At 39.7% G+C, this 22,120-nt stretch overlaps 2 protein-coding genes and 1 pseudogene across 7 annotated transcripts in view; 1 reads left to right on the forward strand and 2 right to left on the reverse strand.

The window, feature by feature from the left end:
* The window catches only part of LOC144663914 (uncharacterized), a 57,705-nt gene extending 55,828 nt beyond the window's left edge, over positions 1–1,877 (forward strand). For all 5 annotated transcript variants that reach the window (XM_078524997.1, XM_078524996.1, XM_078524999.1 and 2 more), the window contains one exon: positions 634–1,877. In XM_078524997.1, the coding sequence (XP_078381123.1) occupies positions 634–707 (74 nt within the window). In that variant the 3' untranslated portion in view covers positions 708–1,877. The remainder of the gene's footprint in view (positions 1–633) is intronic.
* A 13,713-nt stretch (positions 1,878–15,590) lies between these two features.
* On the reverse strand, positions 15,591–18,265 carry LOC144662922 (transcription factor Sox-3-like). Its single transcript, XM_078523854.1, has one exon. The coding sequence runs from the start codon at positions 17,331–17,333 to the stop codon at positions 16,332–16,334; it is 1,002 nt and encodes a 333-aa protein (XP_078379980.1). The 5' UTR covers positions 17,334–18,265; the 3' UTR covers positions 15,591–16,331.
* A 156-nt stretch (positions 18,266–18,421) lies between these two features.
* The window catches only part of LOC144662921 (uncharacterized), a 35,106-nt pseudogene continuing 31,407 nt past the window's right edge, over positions 18,422–22,120 (reverse strand). Inside the window, exon 26 of the transcript XR_013572560.1 lies at positions 18,422–18,901. The product of XR_013572560.1 is annotated as an uncharacterized LOC144662921 (transcript). The remainder of the gene's footprint in view (positions 18,902–22,120) is intronic.

Genomic DNA, 22,120 nt, shown 5'->3' on the forward strand with positions numbered 1-22,120 from the left:
ATAAAACGATGGAGATACGTTTTTACAAGCATGCAATTTCAGGAGCTCTTTTGAAAGTCTTCGTTTTCGAGCCAAGCTCTTAGTGAACGATGGGCTTAAACACATAAAAATAAAATAAATAAGTTAAGTTAATTATACACGGTTGCATGTGGAAGTGTTGGTTTTTGTGGAGGGAGGAAATTTGAAGAATTCGGAAAAAGCCCAGTGACAACACAAACTCAACCCACATACAAAGCCGGGTCCGGGATTCGAACCCGGGCCACACGGGTGGGAGGTGAGCGCTCTCACCACTGCACCACCCCTGATCCCTGCACAGTAGAGCAGTTTTCAATTGAGTGTCGCAAAACCAAAACCAAAGTAATTACTCTGGCCAATCACAAAGGCCCCAGACAACCCAGTGAACCAATCAAAACTCGAAGCAAATACATGTAGCTGGCACGAAGCGCGGGAAAACGTGCGCGAGCGAGTCACGATTGGTTTTGGTTTTAGTTCTGATTGGCTGAGAAAGTGGCGCGAGATTTTTAAGCCAATCACTAAGCATAGTAATGCAAAACCAAAGCAAACGCAATTTACTTTCGACACTCAAGTGAAAACCGCTCTATTGTCGACTAAGAATCACTAATATTTTTTTAGGAGCTGAAAAGGAAGAAAGTGAAGAGGGTGCGGGATGGAGCAGTTATGTTTATCGATGGACGTCCTTTACGTAAGAAACAATCAACGTACCTGAGCGCCAGACACGACTAGAAGATGGTCAAAGGGAAAAAGAAAAAGGCAATAGCCTTTTCCAATGCGGATACGCAAATACATAACACCATAATAAAGATATGGGTTATTATTTAAAATTAAAAACAATTTAAGAGCAGTTTTTGCTGTATTAGGATATAAAACTATTTATGTCATGATATGGATTATACAGCCAATCAAAAGGCTCGAGAGACGTGGCTTATTCGGTGGTGTCATCAGTGCGCATCGCAGCTAATGGAATGCAACGATGTTTTTACGCCGTAGCGTGCCGAAATTGTAAGTTTAAAGTCGCCCACTACCTCTAGGAGATAGACCGTCAACAGGTCAAAAGAATGCCAGTAGAAGAAGTGTTTATAAAAGAAAGAATGGAAATAAACGTTTCAAAGACGTAGTGGGCTCACTAAAAGTTTTTATGCATTGCTTTTCGCTGTGTATACTGTGAATATCTCACTCGCGACTTCAGTCTTCGGTCTACTGAGATTTCAAGTCAATCGTAGTGGTTTTTCACAGTAAACCGCTCGAAGGCAGTGAATAACTACAACATGATGTGTTTGTAAAAAGCCTTTATTGAGGTTCTAAATGAATTCATTACCACATTGGTAAATTTAAGTAAAATTGAAAATGTTTTTGGAATAGAATGAAATACGGGTATTGGAATTTCAACGTGTTTCGTACATTGCAAGAAAATAGGAGGCAAGACAAATATAGAGTCTACATTCAAATACATTCATAGCATAACAGTAGGATTAATTCATTGAATAGTTTTTTCCTTATATTCTTCAAGTACTTTTGTCAAAGGTTTCTTTAATTTGAAAGTACATCAGACAAATGACTTACTTTACCTAGTTATGTTACATACACGTCGAAATAATTATTCACAAATTCGTTTCTCTGCTCCTGGGAGTCGTAAAGTACACAAAAAAATATTATTTAACAATAAACATGGTTAGTAATAATGTGAAAATATGAATCAGAATTTCAATTTTAATAAGGATTGCGCACCAGATATTGGTAGACGAATTTATTTCTTTAAAATTTAGAATTTATTGGTGCCGTTTATCCTTGTCAGATATTTATTGTGAAATGATAGACTAAAATATAGTTTGGTAATAAATAAAGTTCTTTATAAGCGATCCTGTGTTATGAGTTCATTATGTAATGTTTAATAAATGAGCAGCAGTGTTTTATCAAGTTTAAAACACGAGGCGCGGCCGAGTGTTTTAGATTGATAAAACACGAACTGCGAATTTATTGAACGGCTTAAAAATCTTCTGATGTAGATCAACTCATTCTTGCACTAATATTTAGATTTGGGGTTATTTTGGCCTAGAAAATTGGACGTAAAGTTTAGCCGTGTCTTTATCAGATATAAAGACACTCATTAAACATTAATTTCTCTTGAATTTTCGTTATGAATTATTAATGCGTTTTTTAACGAAAGTGATTCACTTTTAGTTTCTCATTAAGATATCAATACATTGTCAAGCAGATAGGTGACGAGAATAACGAAAATCGTCAAGTGATGTGAACAAGGAATATTAATGGAGCGAAACCCTATGGGTAATACCAAACTTGCAGAAATGAAACGAGATAGAGACTACTACTTTGGGAAGGCACGCACTTCCAACAGTACTTACCAATGGAGCATGTATAGAAAATTATGAAACTAGGGATAATTGTAGACTGTCCACAGCCCTCTATTTTTTCGTGTTTTTTTTTTTCGATCGATGAGCGCGCGGTGAGAACGGCAAGAGAACTGGACGCCAGCGCAAAACAGAAGAAGCAAGGGGGTGGGCTCGCTTCGATCGATTCCCGCCCCTCTCTCCCCGCGCGCTCGCTTCGTTTGCTTTTTTGCGCTGAAAAATCGAGAGGCTGTGGACAGTCTAGGATAATTGGAAATTAGGGGAGAGCGTTCGGCAGGGAAGGGCGAGGGCTAGTTTAAGTTTTTACTGCTTACAAAGGTTACACTCAAAATTATCTAATCATTCGTTGTCCTATTTATACTTTCGGCGTTAAGACGACAGATAAATTGCTTAATAAAATTGTTTACAGCCAAGCGGTACCGGCTTAATTGAATCCCTTTTTTTGGCAAAATATAGAAACTGGAACAAAAAAAAAATATTTGAAAATTGACTCGTTTGCCCGTTTGTTCATTACAATCGATCCATGGTGCAAGCTGTAACATGTGTATATGTATTCGCTTGTTCAAGCAAACGTTCACGGCTTCTAGTCTAAAAACTAAACTGTACACTTTGCAAAGTAAAACAACACTAAAATGATAGAAAGACTGTATTACGTATTTGCTTGTTGTTGCAAAAGTTGAGAGCTTCTACAAACTGGAATACTGTAAGTAAAAGAGACATCTTTGGTGCAAAAACCACCATCCTGAAGGCGCAGACGAACTTTGCTTTATGTCGATACGAAGTTTTGAAGTATTGTTTACTAATAAAAACACTTCTCAAGTGTCCGTTGACGGATTCCAAGTGTCCGTTGTCCGTCTTAGAGAGGTGTCTGTCTTATAGGAATGACTAAAAACGGCAGGGACCATCACCAGGTGTCCGTCTTATGGAGGTGTCCATTTTATAGGTGTCCGTCAAGAGAGAGGTGACTGTACACTAGTCACAAGAAAAAAAAAATAAAATCGGTGGGGAGTTGTTGGGGGCCCCAAAAATCCCAACCTGAAATCTGAAGCTTTGTATATGGCAATCGGTAAGTAGGGTTGATACTTTGAACCTTGGACTGAAAGGGTTGAAGTTATCTGTTGGAAATGCCTGGTGCATAACTTGGAATCCTTTAATTTAACGTTCGCTGTGTTTGTAATAAATTTTATTTCCCCCGCCCTCTCTGGGGTTAAAAAAATTAAACTAGCATGGTTAAATATAAAAACAAGACGTATTTTGCAACCTTGTAACTGAAAAGAAGAAAAATGAAAATGCACTTACCCAATATCTGTGGATCTCTTATGAGATCAACTCTCTTTCTGCCACAGAATACTATACTTTTATTACTGCATTTTTGCAGATTACAAAATTTGGCATCTTCTTGTGATTTCAACAATTCTCAACCTGTTAGCGAGCGTACTACTTTCCCTCAGTAACTCGTCGAGAAAGCCTGGCCAACGGGCGAGTGCGGTTTTTTTTTTTTTTTTTCTTTTTCTTTTTTTAAGAAACGAAAAAAGCTCACAGGAAAAATGGCCGCGCGAAGATTGAATGCGAGGCGGGAAAACTACTCTTCCCAACCGCCTCGTTCCCAATTTTCGCGCGGCCATTTTCCCCTTTTCGGTTAATGATTTACGAGTCTACGTCATGCGCGTCCATTTCACCCACGTGCCTAAAACCTCAGCTCGTCACTTAGTGACATAAATGTTCTCGTGGAACAACTCGTGAACGTTTTACAAGACAAAAAAAAAGCGCCTGAGGTATCTTGTCTTGTGTATTACCAAACTCACAGATCGAAGGTTACAATCACCGTGGTCCAGCGAACTTGGACATAACAAACAAACCTTGTGGTACCAGTGAAGATGTGTGCTAAACTTAGTCACGGATATAACATATCTTTTGGTAAAACAAAGCTAAACGAATTAGAAAACTTTAAAAAATTTTGACACTTAACTTTGTGCACAAAATACAACTTCATCCTTAAGTGGTTAAAATCGTTTTTGTTTAGAGTCCGGGGCCGAAATAATCTTCGTTCTTTGAGCTGGAAAACTAATTCTTCAATTCATATGCAAGTCACTAACTCATTTTTAATTTCCGCCAAACTGGGACTAACACCGGAAACTCAGAACAAAAATACACACAACAAGCCGAAAATGTTTGCAAGGGCGGCAAATGGCAAGATATCCAGGAACTAATTACTTGAAGTGTTAAGTTTTCATGGCAACGCCCCGGATGTAAGTGGGGGCGCGACTGGGAACTAGTTATAGCGCGTGACGTAAATAGAACATGCTTCGCGCGCGCCACCCACAAAGCTAATTTTAAAACCGCTTGAGTGACGACAAGGGGAAATTGTGTCAAAAGGGGGATTTAAAAGTATTTGAAATTTAAATACTCGCGGAAATTACGGGGCAGGCTCGATCCGAACCTGGAAGAACGCAATACGAGATTTTAGCCCGTTTTAGCTCCCAGACCTGCATCAATGATTTCCTGCGATTCTCAGGTACTTAGTTCCGATGGCGCTGCATCCTACTTGCACTTTATATTCAACAGCAAAAGCGGAGAGGTTAGGAATAAATCACTAATGCGGTCAAGTCTGACGGCAGTTGGTAGATTTGTCTACGATAAGGCAAGGGCGTGGTACCGAGTCATGACGTACAGGAACCAAAGTGGTTTTTTTACGACTCGAGACAGGCGGAGCCGCAAACTACGACTTTAGTGCCACTTATCAAACACATCACCTTTTGTCAAGCACCCCAGAGAAAAAAACTCGCTCTGTCGACATAGACTGGAGCCCACATAGTGAAGTTCTTCCCGGCGCACTGAATACCATAACATTCCGCTTAAATTCCCCGAGACTTCGTAACGGGTACTTTGACGGAGCCGCAGTTTATTTAGTCATCAAACTCTTTTAAGCTTGTTTAACCACCTCCCCCCCCCCCCCCCCCCACCTACAGAAAGGAAAAGAAAAGAAAAAAAGGAAATAGTGACCGTAGAAATTAAGTGGTCACACGGATCGACTAATCGATAATCCGGCGGAGAGAGCTTATTGCGGAGGTTGATGAAGTTAGGAGACTAAGTGTTCTGATCCCATATACCCTAAAAGAAAACCACTTTTACACCAAACTGGATTGAGGGAGCCAATTTTCTTTCATGTCAACCGGGCAAGAAACATCCCTCGCAAGAAAAAGCAATTTATTAGGGTCGACTTGGAGTTGTTTATAAAGGAAGATTATAGTTTTTCAATGCAATGTTTCAAGGACTTTCCCTTTGTCAAAGGAAATCGGTAAATTGCAATGCAATGCAATAGTGACGGAAATGTTTTCTTTTTTTACGTTTATTTGAAGTCTTTAAAATGTAACAAACTATTTTAGCAGAGTTGCAATCTTGTGGTTTCCTTTCCTCCGTTGAGACGAGAAAGCAGTAACCTGCCATCAGGCGTTCTTTTTTTCGCGGCGGGGAGGAAACAAAGAACACCTGATCGTAGGTTAAGAAAGCAGAATAAAACAGTCTTGCCCCGGGCTAACCCAATCCGCTGAAGACGCATCTGAACGGTATTAGACTTAATCTGAAGTTAAATATTAACAATACCAGCAGGGAAATATTGAAGCATAAGAAGAAACAACGCACATAGTGCGAATCGTTCATGTGTGTCACTTGCAATGTTTTTTTTGTAAGATATCTAAAGATGCTTTTTGTTAATGGACTGCAAACTCCTGGCAAACTCGAGTTGGACTCGTTTCTTTGTGCCTATATAGATAAACTTGCTGCTGAAAGAGGGAAGCTGGGGGGAGGGTGAAGGGGGAAGGCTGATCAGACCGAAGTGAATTTTTGTTACCGGGGGGGCTGGGTATGTATATGATGGGAACTCTAGGCGCTTGTCAAAAGATGCTAAAATTGTGGTCAAACCACACGAGTTTTCAAATGTTAGACTGCAGTTTGATTTCAATCAAACCCTCGTCCAACATCTAAGCGTAAACTCACGAAGTTTTGCGTGGGCCCTACCAGTATTTCTAGCGCACGAGGTTTGACGATATGCACTAGCAACGTGTTGTGGTCGGCATGGTTTTTGACCACACAGACTCACTGGCGCAAACCTCCCTCCCTCCACCCCCGCGAAATAAATACTGTACGTGGACTGGTTAACAGAACACGTGCACATGGCGAAGAGAAAAACTAATTAGCGTTTAGCGGTTATCAAGCGTTTTAGCGACGTGCCACGTTTTAGCATGTAGGACTGCTCAATAACAAAGAGGATTTATAAATGTAGCCACTTAAAAGCCCTCTTTCCGGTTACAAACGACCGGAAGTAGACACAAGCGATTTCCTGACCTCCCACTTCAACCCGTTATCACCCACTCATGACGGTCGCCGGCCGCTTGTGGCTTAAAACGGTGCTAAAATTTTTGACGCAAAGCGACTTGAAGACTTCACTGTTACGTACGTCGAAGTTGCCGGAATCAGTTGTGACGAATTTAAGGGGGCGGTACCACGTACGTGAGGTTGTTGAGTCACTTGATCAATACAAGTTTTAATTTGGATTCCACGCTAAGTGTATTTGTGGATTATGTATATCGTTGTTCTCAGAAGAAACAAAGGAGTTTTGTTTGACCCTTTCACTGCCTGGAGAATCAAAACTCAAAATTAAAGAAATACTATCAAATTAAATTCCAGTAATACCATCCCAAAGTACTGCTCCTTAGCTTTCATTTGAATGGTCATACACAAAGGTTTCATCCACAGACTCAAAAATTAGAACCATCTTGTACAGCATAATAAACAGTACCAGACGAAAGTATTTGCTCAGTAGCTTTCATTTGAATGGTCACACACAAGGGTTTCACCCACACACTTAATAGTTAGATCACATCAATGGAATCAATGTTTTGACTCTAGGAGTGAAAGGGCTAAACTTAACAACAAAATGTTCGTTTAGGAACAGTGCGCGTGCCACATTAGAAAGCTCTCTTGTGAGTTAATGAGCTCTCTTAGCGAGCATTTAGTGATCTTAAAGGAATTGTCGAGGAAAAAATAGTATTTAAATAAAAAATATATATTAGAAAACGCTAGATTACAATGTTGGCTAAAAGAATTGCGATTCAGCTTGTAAAGAGACGCCGAACCAAAACAAGACTAAATGAGAACATTATAATAAAACATTCGTTGCTGTTTCAAGAAACTACAACCAGAATTAACCAGACAATGATTTTAATAACGGTTTTCCAACCAGGTTTAAATATCTAAATCCTATTTACAATCATAGCTTTACAGAAAGGTAAACATCCTAATGAAAAAATAATAATAAATAACGTCGGTTGTAGATGTTCCTTATTAGAAGTCTTAGAGATGGCGAGAAACATTTTTTTTAATATCGCATATTCATAAAGCAACCTTTAGTAGGGGTATTATTTCCTACGACGTAAACCTTATTGGCAAAACCTAATATCGACCTGTCGGTCTGAAAAAGCTTAGTTTTAAAGCAATTTGTTTCTAATGGACCGTTTTTCTTTGCAAGAACTCATCAGCGAGTTAATCCCATTTAAGTCCTGGTATAATGGCCAAAATATGAGAATAATCTCAAAGCCTAAAGCAGCGCGCTAATCAGTTAGCATTTGAATGTAATTACCCCAGCAAAGTTCTGGCTTGTCAAAGAGGGGCTGAAAAAGCTTCCGAATTTTCATCTTTAATTACAGGAAAGAAGGAGAAGGCGATAGCGTCGCTAACTAGATTTTGCGCTCCACCCATGATTTACAACTGAATTGAAAAACTGGCTTTTTATTTGTGGCAAAGAATGACGCGTTTAATGTTTTTAATAATTGTAGCATGTTTTTTCAAACTGCCATGAAAGCTTACTGATAAATGTTGGACGCAAACCGCAGTGACGTTGAGCATTAAATTAAAATGAGCAATATTTTACAACAAAGGAAACGATTCCAATCGTCATCTTTTCAGCGAGTCTGAAAGAAAACGGTTTCTAAAAATTTAACAGCGTCGCTTAACTCGACAGAAGAAAAACACTCAAATTTTTTCTAGCTACGTAATGGTTCACTTTCTTCTAAAGTTTTGTTTCTTGAGAGAATTAATATTTCACTCGCTCGTGACTAAGAGCATTCTAATGAGCTGATATAGACCTTTGAAAGATAACGTAGTTAAAAGCACCGAGCGATACGCAACGTGAGCAAATAAATTATAACACAGATATAACCGCGGCGGTATTCCTTCTGGCTCAGAGTTAGAGATTTTTTATTTTGTAGGTGGCCCATTTTCCTCGTTCATTGACGTCTATAAAACCACAAGAGATCTTATTTGAAAATTAATTCACAATTCCTACGAGTCCATCACAAAACAAGTTTACTTCGCAACGGTTTTAAGAAAGATTATTTCATTCACAGTTGCCGTTATAAAAGCTGCGCTTGAAACAGAAATTCTGTAATTTCAAGGCAGGGGCGAGGGAATTACGAATAGTGAAGAATACGAAGCTATAAAAAGCAAATTGCTTGCGGAAAAATGAGAATATTGCACGGCTTATATTGAGTGTTTATACGCTCAAGTACCAGCTAAAGTGAGATAGTTTTTTGACGTCAAAAGGGAAGTGAAAATATTTCAAATCCATATAGAGTAATATTTTGTTTTCACTCGGGATAAAACTCTTAAGTTTGTGTCTAACGAATAATTTAGTGAGCTGGTAAAAAAAAAAAAAAAAAAAATTATCTAGCTTTCAAAAGTACGACCTTTACAAAGGTAAGCAACTGAACAAACGCTTCCCGAAGAAGGTGCGAAGCTAGTTTTTGACACAAAATAAATAAATCCACCCCTTCTAAGCAACAGAGATTAAAATAAAGAATCACCGGGTCTTGCAATATTCACGAGCACGTACAAATGTTCTCAAAAACGCATCGTTTTATTTGCTTTGTTGAAACGAATCAATTATACTAAATTTAAACCTTGCTCGTAGACAAAAACAAAAACCTGTCTATTTTACTTTTAAGCTAGAGATATCCGACTACAAAACACAAAAGTGCAAACGGCCGAGGCAGCAATTACATTCGTATTAATTCGCGCCATAACACAACGGCAGTGAATGAATTTACCGGCGCTAAATTAAGCCGTTATGCTAGACACTCGAGAAAAACCCTCCAATACTCGTGCGCAAAACGATGTTTATGGAACTAATTTTTGCTTTTCGTAAAGCTCTAAATATCGTCCCTGCCCTTGAACGAACTACATACATAATTTTCTTTATATTTTTGACAGCAAAATACAGGAAATTGTCCGAAATCATTGTCTGACAATCATTCAAATCGATCTTTGTTATCGACACTCGACAAATCCACTGTGTTCGCTCGCTACCTTATGTTCCCTTTACGTGCATAAGCTTTTGAATCAATCCCGCGTTTCAATTCAAACACATTAAAGTCTACTAAAAAATCTCTAGTAAATTAGAATAAATTCTAATGTTTTCCTGCACGTGTTAGCTTAGCTGGTAACCGACCGGTAAACAGTACAGGTGCTTGGATGTAGTATTGACACAGCAAAACCCCGATCTATCCACTCGTCTCTATAATATAGATTTGCCCAGTGACAATTTTATCTGCTAGAAAATATCGTAAACATGTCGCATATTTTTCGCATTTGTAATTTTTAAAAACGGGCCATTTATAATTTTCCCGGCCCTTTCTCTGTTTTAAGTGGCGCGAGCCAGCTATAAGCGTATTCAACTAATTTAAATCAACTTTAATCACCAATTTTTTCCCGATGCCAAAGTCTGCACAAATATTAGCAGTTTAAGTAAATATCTTTTGATTGCACAAGAAAAGGATTTTTTTTTTGATTTACAAAACACGCAAATGTTAAACACAATATGTCCTTCTAAGAGACCAAACTTGAAGGCAACACATTTTCAAATTCTCATTTCCTTTTAATCATCGATCTCTTTAGCTAGCCGAGTTCTTAATAAACCTGCGCTATTTAAAGAGAAAGACGAAAAAAAAAAACGTTTTAAAATCGTATCAATGTTTGGCAGATATATTTTTTGAGTTTAGACATTTTTTTATTGCTTTATTTTGGGATTAAAATCGCAAATAGATATTTACTAACGCTACAAGATTGCTGGGCGAATTAATTAAAAAAGAAATTTATTACTTACAATCCGGTGTAAAAGACGTTTTCTCATGAATGTCTAATTTTCATTACTCTACGTCTCCCATGGATTTTAGAAGCAATTCGCTCACAATAGCTTTTACATATCACTTAAAACACCGCATGAAATCACAATCGGGCAAAAGGAACAGCGAAAACATCACAACACAATTCCTTTGACATACGCTAGTCTCTCTGAACAACTCCTACTCAAAAAATAATTATTTCCTTGAAGTAAAATCAATACGGGAGAATAATGAAACATAACGAGTTAATTCATAAAGAAGATCGATATTCTATTATCGATTTTATCAGTTTTATTTCTCCACGGAAAATAAAAGAACAGTTATTGAACACTGTTTTATACAAAGACCAGTTACCGGATTTATTTTCAGCAAAATCGCAACAAACTTTTATGACAAATATTTACACCACAAATAACAAAAGCGAGCTCGAGTCATTTTCACAAAATAAAACAATATTTTTCTAAAGAATTGTTCGCGAAAACTGTCTTGTAATTGTCGTACTCGCAATATTTGGATTTGGGCGTTTCGCTTTTAAAATCACGCACAAAAGTACTAGTTGTATGCGCGCACACCAATTCAAAGTTGTTAATATAGCGAATGTTATTAGGGTACAGAAAAACGATATGCCTTCCCCACGGTGCCTCGAGGCAATTAGGCGCTAAGTGGGCGGTATAGCTGTTATCAAAATAAAACACACCTCACTCTATGAATTATTCAGTTCATTTACGCCTGAAAATCCGACCAAGTGTTAATTACTTTGGCCAAGCGAGAGCGACACAGCAAGCTCCGCCTTCGCGATCTCAACAAACAGCGAACTATTCATGCGAGCATAACCCCAAGAATCCCGCGTTTTGAAATCTATAAACATTTATTTGCAATCACTGCATTTCACGTCGGTCTTGAACAGCATACACCCCTAAAATCTAGCAGCTTTCCGATCACAGAACGTTAATAAACACTTTTGTAGCGTCCCAAATGAGTACAGCGTGGTTTTAATTTCAAACTTATTATAGCAACCAGAAGGTCCTATAAGCAAATTCGTCCGTAGGACATAACATGTTCCTACTGTGGCTTGAACTAAATTCATGCCGTGCACATTGCACCTATAGATCGGGTCAGCAAATATATTTTTGACAAATAGCTGGAGGCTAAAAGAACCAGATTCTAGACGCAAAGCGTTTGCGTTTCAGAATATTAAAATTACCTTTACAAAAACGTGTCAACCGGCGCGACATCGAAGTTGACTGAAAACAATTTACGTTAAACAGTATAAAATCTTTTAAACCCGTCATATATACAGCCGACCCAGACGCCAAAATTACATTTTTTATTGCTATAATCGGATCGTCAAAAATATGATAGTTAATTTACGCTAAGCATCAATGTTAAACACCGTGTTTGAAAACCAGCAATTCAATCATGTGTCCGCAACTAGTCAGGTGGCAAGCACAACATGTCTTCGTGAACAAAAATTCTAGCATTTCCCATTAGCCCCAACATGTGGATTGTCAAAATTTGATCTCAAAGCACGTAGCGCATTTGTTTTCTTCAAAATTGTTTTATTTCCCTGAGCGACGCCAGTGTGGAATTATTCTTTTCTAAATCACGCCAAGTCCGTAGGCGACTTTCAAACTGTTCTCGCGCGGTCCCCAGTGTAATTTTAAAACAATTTCTCATCTGTTTTTTCTTTTGTGTTTGCAAAACCCAAACAACACGAATGTAAGTTCGAGACTTTCGGGGTGCTGTTTTGAAAGTAAAAAACAGATGTTTGCAGTCTTGCAAAGCAATTCAGCTGGAATACTGTGAAAATTCTAGATTTGCAAAGTTTAAAAATCTGAAAATCCCAACGAAGGTTCTGAAAGCTCGAGAAGGACCCGCCATTTGATGTATCAACAAAGTTTGCATCAACACGGCCTTTGTATTAGTTAACACTGACTTAGTTTGAATAGTTTCGCTCGCGACCAAAGCCCCGCGCTTTAGTTTAGCTAAAACCAGTTTGCTTTAGTCTTTAATCTCACAAATGTTTACAGTTTCGTGGAGTACGATGGAGTTAAGGAAACCTGGCATCACACCGAGAAATTAATTAGTTTTCACGATCACGCCTCTTCGCACGGTGTGAGTCATCCCTGCGTGTAGCCTTTAACAGCTTGCTAGCGCCTCACGCCTTTTCCGTTCGCAGAGAGCAAACATAAGAGATTTCTATTCATTTAGAGATGTTTGCAAGAATTAACGCCGCACCAAAGGCCATGTTTTTTCAAAATGCGAAGCGCGAGGTCAAGAAGGCGACGCGATATCGCGTTCAATAAACAAACCAACGAGCTTTTATTTTGGTTTGAAAAGTTCACTTTAGGAATACTGACTAGTAAAACAAACCTGTGAGCAATAAATTCACTCAGGATATTAGCTTAAAGAACTGTTTCGGCTCTAGATTAACTGTCTATACTTAAAAGAATCTTCGCTTGCAAACTTATGTAAATAAATCACTGGTGTTTAAGCGTTGGATAAAAAGAACTTACATATTTAAAACGCGGATTGGACGAAAGCTTCTCTGCGAAGGGACACCGAAGATCGCTTGCGCCGCTACACGGCGAGGGCCGCGCTCACTTCTGCCCGTCCAAAGACGTTGCCGTCTTTTCTTATTTACGCGCTTAATAACAAAGTGTAAACAGAAAGTTTTCTTCTTTGATAAAGACTGTTATCTATTCACATTTACTTCCTATAGAAATGTAATGGGGTTTTCATGCGACATCAAACAAAAGGCTCGAGTAAATGTCTTGGCGCAAAGAAAAGCCTGATAATTCTATGTTAACTCTTGAAATGAGTAGCTACTGCGATATATTTGCTTACGGTCTTAAGTTCCCTAGATAAATGGTCCGCCTTAAAAGTGATTTGACATAATCGAATCACAAAACTAAACGTTTGCCCTTCAAGCTGTATAGCCGCGAAATGATTCTTTCATACACTCGTAATTTCATCAGGCCTGCATTATTGATAATGGGAAACCCATCAGCATTTTATCAAAGGTTAAGTCCGCTTTGTTCTCGGCTCGCTCGCTATTCAACCAATTTGTCTATACTTAATCACGTCTGCATTAAAGAAATGAATATCTATTCGAAAATTTTTATTTCGTGTGTGTTCAAATTGTTAAGTGCCTCAGTCGACACGAAGACACATCCGCGAGACCCGTAAAAAGGTTATAAGTCCACACGTCTCGCTTCGCTTGATATACATTTGCATTTTAGCTTTGTTTCTGAACCAAAAATAGTCGTGATTTCCATAAGTAAGTTCCTCGAAACTCGACACTGAAAACAAAAATGATGACAGACACTTTCTATTCGGTAAACAACGATTACCAAGCCATTTCGTTCGTGTATAGATATGTGAAAGGAAATTTAGATGGGATTTGTGAATTCTTCGACAATTTCCACCGGAACTTCGCGCGCTTTAATAACAGCCGTAATTTGCTATTTTTTCGCTAGCTGTCATTAAACTGCGAATAAATTTCCCGCGATTCGTTATTTTTTTTCTTTTTTGTTAAGCTCTAAAACACATTAGTCTAAAGGTTTAAGTTCAAGTTTCATAGTATAATCTGGTTTGATTTGAGTCCAAAACACAACAAACAAAAGTTTTCTTGCCCTTCGAAAAAATATTCAGAAAGCTGTCGTGTACGCTACTTTGCATTTCACGCTCGGCACAATATCACTGCTTTAATTACGATCTGTTTTAGGGGACAGTAATTTTCCTCACTTTCAGGAGTTCATTTCGAAAGGAGTCGAACTCTAAATGAAGAGAAACATATTAAAATTGAATGGCGAAATTTTATTTGGACAGGCCTGTAATTGTACAAGCGGGACCTAGCAAACGATTTCAAGATCTAAATGAAAACCTGACATTCGCACGGTAAATAGTAATAACGCAGGGGCCGAGTTTTACTTCCAATATTGGCGCAGCGCCAGATGCTGTTTATTCAAGTAAATTTTAAAGAAATTTCCTTCAAACAGCGGTAACGTCGTTCGATGGCCGACCGGACAAAGTTAAACTAACTTTCGATGCGCCTAGGAAATGGCCGAGCGGGAAGTTTAATTTTAGCAACTAAATTTCTGTATGATCTGCCGACTATAATAAACATGTGCTAATTGTGCTAGCAGAACTTGTCAACACATATCAAAACACCGGGGAAATGATTAAATTTTTTTTTGTCGTCCAGCAAAACGGGGCTCGCTTCACGAGAAAAACGCTGGTGATTTAAACGCGCGCCCAGATTAAGCATTTCATGTCAGCACTCTGGAAAAACTCGGCGATCTTTCGAGGGTCTCAAAGCTGCTTACAGCTGTAACTCTCAGCTGTCTAGAGCTTTTAGTATCCATGGGAACCGAGAGGCGTTGAAAAATTGGCTAAGCGAAGATTCCAAAGAAATCAAGGCAGTTTACTCGACGGCGTATTGCGCGCTATCAAACAAGCTTCTCGGTGAACCTTATCGACGGATGTACCGGCGAATGGTTCGCCCGTTCTCGTAAGATGATGGCAGTAATGAAGTTGAAGCACATTCCAGGAATGTTCTGTTAATAAGCCCTAATGATTATTATTGAAAGGGCTGATAACACAGCTGCCATCATCACTCTGCGCGCAGCCAATCAACTGTCAGAACGACCTGTCAACACCTCATTTGACGCACGCCGAGTCAACCTACACGCCGATTTTTCTGTGTGCTTAACGCCTGAGTGGAAATGCGTTCGTATTTTAAAAACACAGCTTTTTCCCTCATCTATGCATATACTTGTATTCAAATGGCCCGTTTGGCGAGAAATTGGGTTCTTTTGTTTCACGCTCGCGGGCTTTTCAGCAAATAAAACAATATTTGTGTAATTCCGGGACGATGTTTGAATTTCGTGCGCGCGCGACCCCACAGAATCCGCGAGAGCTAACTTTAGAAAGCAATGTGTTTAGAAATGACCGCATGTTGCACATAGCGTTTCGATCATTTAAGACAAGGTTAAAAACCCTCTGTAGCTAGGCAAACGAAGAATAATTTTATGTGCTTTTTTATTTCTTCAAAAGGAAAATAAACGAACTATCATTATCAGCTCTCTTTGATCTGAAGTTATATACAAGTTGTTGCTTCTCTCTTCATCAAGATATCATTACGGTCGGAACTCAGCAATACTAACTTAATATTAGCATGGTACACATAAGGTTTTGAAATTCATACAAACGTGCTTAATCTTACAAAGTAATTCAAACATGCAAGCCAACAAACATTAAGAGTTTAAAAGAATGATCCAGCGAGCAAATGAATGCATGAACATTTGACGTTCGACTCAGCGCGACTGACAAAAGCTCGACTAAAGCAAGAAATTTTTTTCCTAGATACAATCTTTCGTGTATTGAAAAGTACACGAGTCGTTTCAATTACTCAAGTTCGCTTCTCAGCAGAATTATTCACATCCAAGAGAAGTCGGTTAGCGTATGTCTCTAGTTCCTTAAATATCTCAAACAGCCCGATCAATAAATTTTCGCTCAACAAGTAAATTCAGTTCTCCGGGTAGACTGCCTCGGAAATTTTTTTCTCCTCTCCCTCGCATAGCACCACAGCAGCTTGACTCCCGTGTTGAAAGTCGAGTCGAGTAATAACTTGTTTAGTTGCTGCTTTTTTTTCTTTCTCTCTTAATCTCTCTATAAACGACTGAGAAAACGGTCTGGTAGAAAATACAGAATGAATTTACCGTGTGTTTGCGGTAGAAATGAGCTCGGCGCTTTGCTAATTCCATCATGGTAAGTGGGTTAATGGCATTGTCCCAGTGACTCCTGATACGCCGCTAGAAATGCTTGCTGCAGCAACTCCACTGTGGACGGGCAGACTGTTCGCCACGGAGCTTGATTCTTGCCACTGTGTATAACGATTCGGAGGAACGTGGCTTCCAGCGACTTGGTGATGATGATTCGCGCTCGCTAAATTCGAACCGTCCCCTGGAAGGTAAGTATTAATCATATCTCCCAGTTGATCGGTGCAGCTCCGAGCCCGGCCGGACTGCGAGCCAGGACTCGGCATTTCTTGTTTAATGTTAGGTAGCAAGACTTGATTGCTAGGTTGCGAGTACAAAGGAGTAATCGAATTCATCGATTGAGTTCCATTCATGGTGTAAACTGGGCCCTGCGACGAGACGGCAGGGTAGATTTGCGCGCCTCCCATACTCGTGTAGCCAGAATGATGCATGCCATTCGACGCCTGAAGTTGTGTAGGGGTATGAGGCGAGAGTGGATGTCCAGCGTACATTGTACTGTATGGATCACTGACATTCATCTGGCTGTAGGCTGTTATGGGACCGTACGTGAACCCGTTCATTTGAGCGAAATGTTCGGCCGGGTTTTGCGCCACAGATCTCTGGACCGGCGGGCCGCCTTGAGCGCCCAGCATTGACAGAGTGTACTTGTTGTCCTTCTTGAGTAAAGTTTTACTCTTTCGTCGCGGTCTGTACTTGTAATCGGGGTGGTCCTTCATGTGAACAGCTCGCAATCTCTTTGCTTCGTCCACATACGGGCGCTTTTCTGCGTCCGACAGAAGTTTCCACTCGGCTCCCAGTCGCTTCGATATCTCGGAATTATGCATCTTTGGATTTTCTTGCGCCATTCGACGCCGTCGCTCTCTGCTCCAAACCATAAATGCATTCATGGGTCGCTTAACGCGGTCCGGACTGCACTTGCCATTGCTTTCGCCGTTCGCATTCGAGCCCGTATTCGGCGACGGCGCTAGAATTGTAGTTGTCGACATGGCCAACCGAACGAGACAAATTCAAATAAAATTACCTTCGAGTTGGCGGGCGCTAAATTTTCCACGACAAAATTCTGACGGTTTGTCGAGAGTTCGTTTGTCGTTCTGTCGTGGTACGCTCTCAAAACCTCGTTACACGCTTATGAAGACCACACGTTATTTTTGACTCTCGCCTCCTCGATCCCATGTGTTATTGATTGGCAGAAAGCGAGCCAGCACGGATTGGCCAATCAGCGCTCAGCCAATGACACTCTTGATAAATGAACCTTTAGTTGCGTTACTCATGTCAAGTCGTTTGACAGGCCGACAACCAATGTGACAGGCTGTTGGGGCGCTCGTCAAAAGGGGCGGGATCCGACGTTTTGATTCCGAGATCTGACCGGCCTGTCGACAAATCAGCTAGTGTGATGCACTTGTCAGCTGGTCCAATTAAGCCCTAATCACCCGAGCCCAAGGAAATGAACTGTCATCTATCCGAACATGGAAATTAGCTCGAAGTTAGCAGGTGCTGATTTGGAGCTTGACCGATTGACCGCCAGTGTCACTAACTGCACGTGCGCCAGCTCGCCTGATTTCGGTTCATTCTACATTGTGTGTCGCCCGTTACCCCGGCAACCCACGACCTAATTAGCGCTAGCGGTGATACGATTGGTACGCCGGCGGAGGGGCTCCAATTAATTAGTATCTCGCGCCAAAAATAATTACGCAAGGTTTTGGGAAAAGGAGATATCACTAGCAAGCGAAAAACAAAATCTTCCTAGAAACGTGTGCGATCTCGTACCGTGCATACTCAAGTTCATTTTTACGGTCCTTGAGACTCGATTGCGAGAAAATCTTAGTTATGTAACCGTGATTTTTGATAAGTGAGTGATCGGGACCGCTATCTAGCCAAGGTTAGAATAAAACCGCCCGCCGGTTAGCTCACAAACAAATCCGCCACCACTTGTGGTCAGCGCGACTAATATTTATGGAAAGCGTGAACGTGTCTTAAAGTGGAAAAAATAAAATTAAAAAACTCGAGGTGCGTTTCTTTTCTGTTGAAAAAATTATCTTTGCGAACGGAAAAAAAGCAAGCAAGCAAACTGTCGTAGAGCAAATATGTATTTTTTATTGAATGTAATAGAAAAATTTCCCATGCTAGCAAGGTGTTAATATCGTATGTAAATACCGAAGCTTTAAACAAAAATAACATCTTCGACGCGGTAGATTGTACAACAAAAAAATATTTTCTCCGTTAAAATGTTACTATTCGGTTACAAGACCGTGAAATCAGTGGAACTCATTCTGTAGGCGGATAGTGGCCCAGAGCAGACTTATAAATTAAAAATGCTGATCTGTAACGTTTGCTCGCCACAGCGTCTATCATTTTCCAAAACCAATTTTCGTCGCCGAGCCCAAGTGACAACAGGGCATTTTTAATCTCGCTGAAATTAATCAGGAAACGTAACTCTCCGATGTATACAATGTTTACTTGCACGTAAGAAAACTCACGTTGGCGAGAAATTCTTGTGGAGAAGGGACAAAAAGCGCCTCACGTCGAGCAAGACAAATTCGCTGAGTCGAAGAACCTGCAAGCAATAAAGAAACAGAAAAGAGGCAGAAATCAGACAAACGTTGTGTGTGGTCGAGCTAAAAGAAGGATAATATTAGATGCGGGTCACTGGACATTTTCACACGTGCTGCTAAGATAGTAATTAGCATCCATGTTATGTAAACTAATTAAAAAACACAGTTTCCACTCTTGAAACTTCCACGGGTACACACAGGACATCGCAACAACGCCAGCTTGGACTGGTAACCTCTAAAAAGATCACGAAACGGTTGTTCAGGCGCTGGACGCGGTAATAAAAGCAACGAAAGCTCTGCTAGCGCGCTCGAGTACGAAAGAGGGGAGCGAGGGAGCGATTTTTGCGCGCTTGCGTTTTTTCCATTCCTGTAATGTTTACGAAACTTGATCGGAAATACAGCGCATTTAAAGAGGAAGTGTAATCGATGGCTGCTAGCGAGAGGGCAACTTTAGAAGTTCATTATCAAATTGTCAATTGAAAAAGTGCGCACCACCCCTGGCGAAGAGATGTCCCCTAAGGCTCATCAACAAAGGCAAATTTAGATAAAATCGCTAGCAATTTATCCCCCTGTCATCAGCAGTTTTAAATTAGATTCTATCGTCCCGCCTACACGACTAAACCTTCAAGATGAATAATTGATTAGTGTTGAAAGATGCTTGATCCGTAGAGACCGACTATGCGAATTTGACCAGATTAGCGCGCGTTTGACGCTCGAAAAAAACAAAACCGACCGCAAAACGCTAACTCTATTAACGCGGATGAATTTTCGCTATTGATTCCAAGAAATAAAGTACGCAATATCAACTAGCCCTCGAGAATATCACTGTTTTCGCCTAGTTGATTCAAAACGACCCTTTCGCAATCAAGCGCGCGATCAAGAGACCAGACAAAGGAAATTTCTGCATGAGATGAAATGTGCTCAAATTAGCAAGAAACTTGCACTTTGGGTCGCTTCGTTGGGGTCCGAACTAACGAGAAACGCGCCATTAAAATGTTGTTAAAACCTGACGATTTGGATCACTTACGCGCAAAACCACGGAAACGTTAGGTGAATCAAAGCATTTAGCGGGCAGCAGAATGCAACGGCGCTCCTAGCTTTATCATTATCTGATAATTTTCGACGCAAACGCAAAACGTTTACACACTCCTCTAACTACAAAATAAACAATCGAAGCCAGCCTTGATCGACGCAACCATTTTTCAAATCGAGAATGAAATAAATACCATAAAAGCGACGTGTCTTTCACAAGGCAAAAGTTACAATTCTGCGGTGTAAAATTATTCACCAGATCGACCTTGTGGCTACAGTGAATTGAAATCATTTGTGTAATAAATCAACAAGCAACGACTGTGAAAAGAAGTAATTTGAGGGGACGGGGCTGGTCTATTGTCAAACTAAGATAACTCTTTTATGTTTCTATTCGAAATTTGCCCTTTTTAAACGCGAAAAGAAAACCACTACATCCATTGTCTTCTTTTGAACACATATCCTTTAGGCATGGAAACGCGTCGATAAACATCGCCATCAAACCACACATTAGCAAATTTAGCACTGGCCGGAAAGGGTAAAGTGAACTCTTTTCGCTATAAACAACAGATATCTCTGCAGTCGAGCAAAATATTTTGGATTGCTAGCTCGTTTCCACCGAAGGGAGTTGAACACACAAATATGGATATTTGGACGGTATGAAAAATTCAACATTGAACATTTATGTAAGAAGTTAGCGACAGAAATTAACTTTGACTTCAGCATTACGAAGCAAAATTCGGTACAATAATTAATTTAGACACGGAAAATGGTTTGATTTCTTCTAGTTTCCATTTCGGAGCATTTAATTTGGCTTTTTGTGTAAACTTTGCTGTCAGCTCCAGATTTGTTTTGGTTGTCGTTCGCCTCAGGGCAAAAAATTGAATACAACAAAGCCAAATGATTTTTCCCGCATAAAACTCAACTTTGTATGAAGTTATATCCTATCTTGAATTAAGATTAAAGTACGAATTCACGTCTTAAAAGTATACATTAAAAAACTTATTTTACCAATCAATCTAGAATAACGAAAAATAAAAACCCCAGCTTCGCATAACGGTAATTGTAAATTATACAGAATTATGGCTTTAAGGTAAAATATTATCTCTGGCGAACAAAATTTTATCACGAAACTAAGAGAGCGAGATACAATGTTTGTACGCGGGTACAAGCCTTTCAAAGATCTTCTCGGAGCTGAATGAGTAAACACGAGTAAGATAGTGAAAGACAACATTTCACATTGTCTAAACATTAAAACAGCTGTCTTTGAACGAGGCTGCAGCGAGCGAAGGAAAGAACCTTCTTTTTCGAAAGTTGACTGCTCTAACAGTAAAATGCAATCTAATCGCTAAAATCGAAGTTGTCTTGCATAAAACGCGAGCATGCAAACGCTACACGCGAAGAACATGAAGGGATTCAAAACGCGGCGAAATTCGACAAAAACCTATATCATAAAAACAGTTAATAATAATTTTGATCACCGAATTGCCACTGCTACTTAAAGGCTGGTCTTTTCTGGATTAGCTTTTTTATCGCCAGAAGGGTGGCGTTAGATAGTAGGTAATGAAATCCACGTACAAAGCCACAAGATACACATAGGAGATTAAAAAAATCAGTTATTAATCAAAACATAAAATCAACAATCACCAAGAAGGGGAATTTTACATATGCATGAAACCTGAACCTTAAAATATTTGATGTTGTAAAGAAGAACGTATCAAAATCGCAAACAAAAAATCAAAGGTACGATTTTCGACGGGATCGCAAAACCAACTTCCCTTAAGGAGAAAAAATGCTACAAAATGAAAGTCAGCGCCGATGAAACTTTGAACACTGGATTATTTGCACTACAAGAAACGCAGAACAAAGGAAACCAAAACGTTTTCTGCGCGAGGGAAAAATGACAAAAATTAGGGCATTTTAACGCAAGAAACTGTAGAATAAGCACGGCGAACCGCCGGAGAGAGAGATCGCAATTAATGTTATGTAAAGACTCCTTGAAAGTTAAAAGATGGTAAGTCATTGTAAACCAATTATTACAACTGCACTGTACAAAGGGTTCTGTCTAAACACACAAAACTCAAGTAATTGAAGAATTAAATGCAAGGAAGTTGACGCGAGTGTAGTCGTATTTTCACACCAGGAAAATTTAAAACGTTTAGGTCCGACATGAGAGCGAAGAACGCGCAAAT

Source organism: Oculina patagonica, chromosome 8 (assembly GCF_052425735.1).
Source record: "Oculina patagonica isolate OP01 chromosome 8, crgOcupat, whole genome shotgun sequence".
In the NCBI taxonomy this organism is placed as follows: Eukaryota; Metazoa; Cnidaria; class Anthozoa; order Scleractinia; family Oculinidae; genus Oculina; species Oculina patagonica.

Excerpts from the sequence above, each read along its gene's own strand:
- LOC144662922 (XM_078523854.1), bottom strand. The coding sequence starts at position 17,333 with ATGTCGACAACTACAATTCTAGCGCCGTCGCCGAATACGGGCTCGAAT.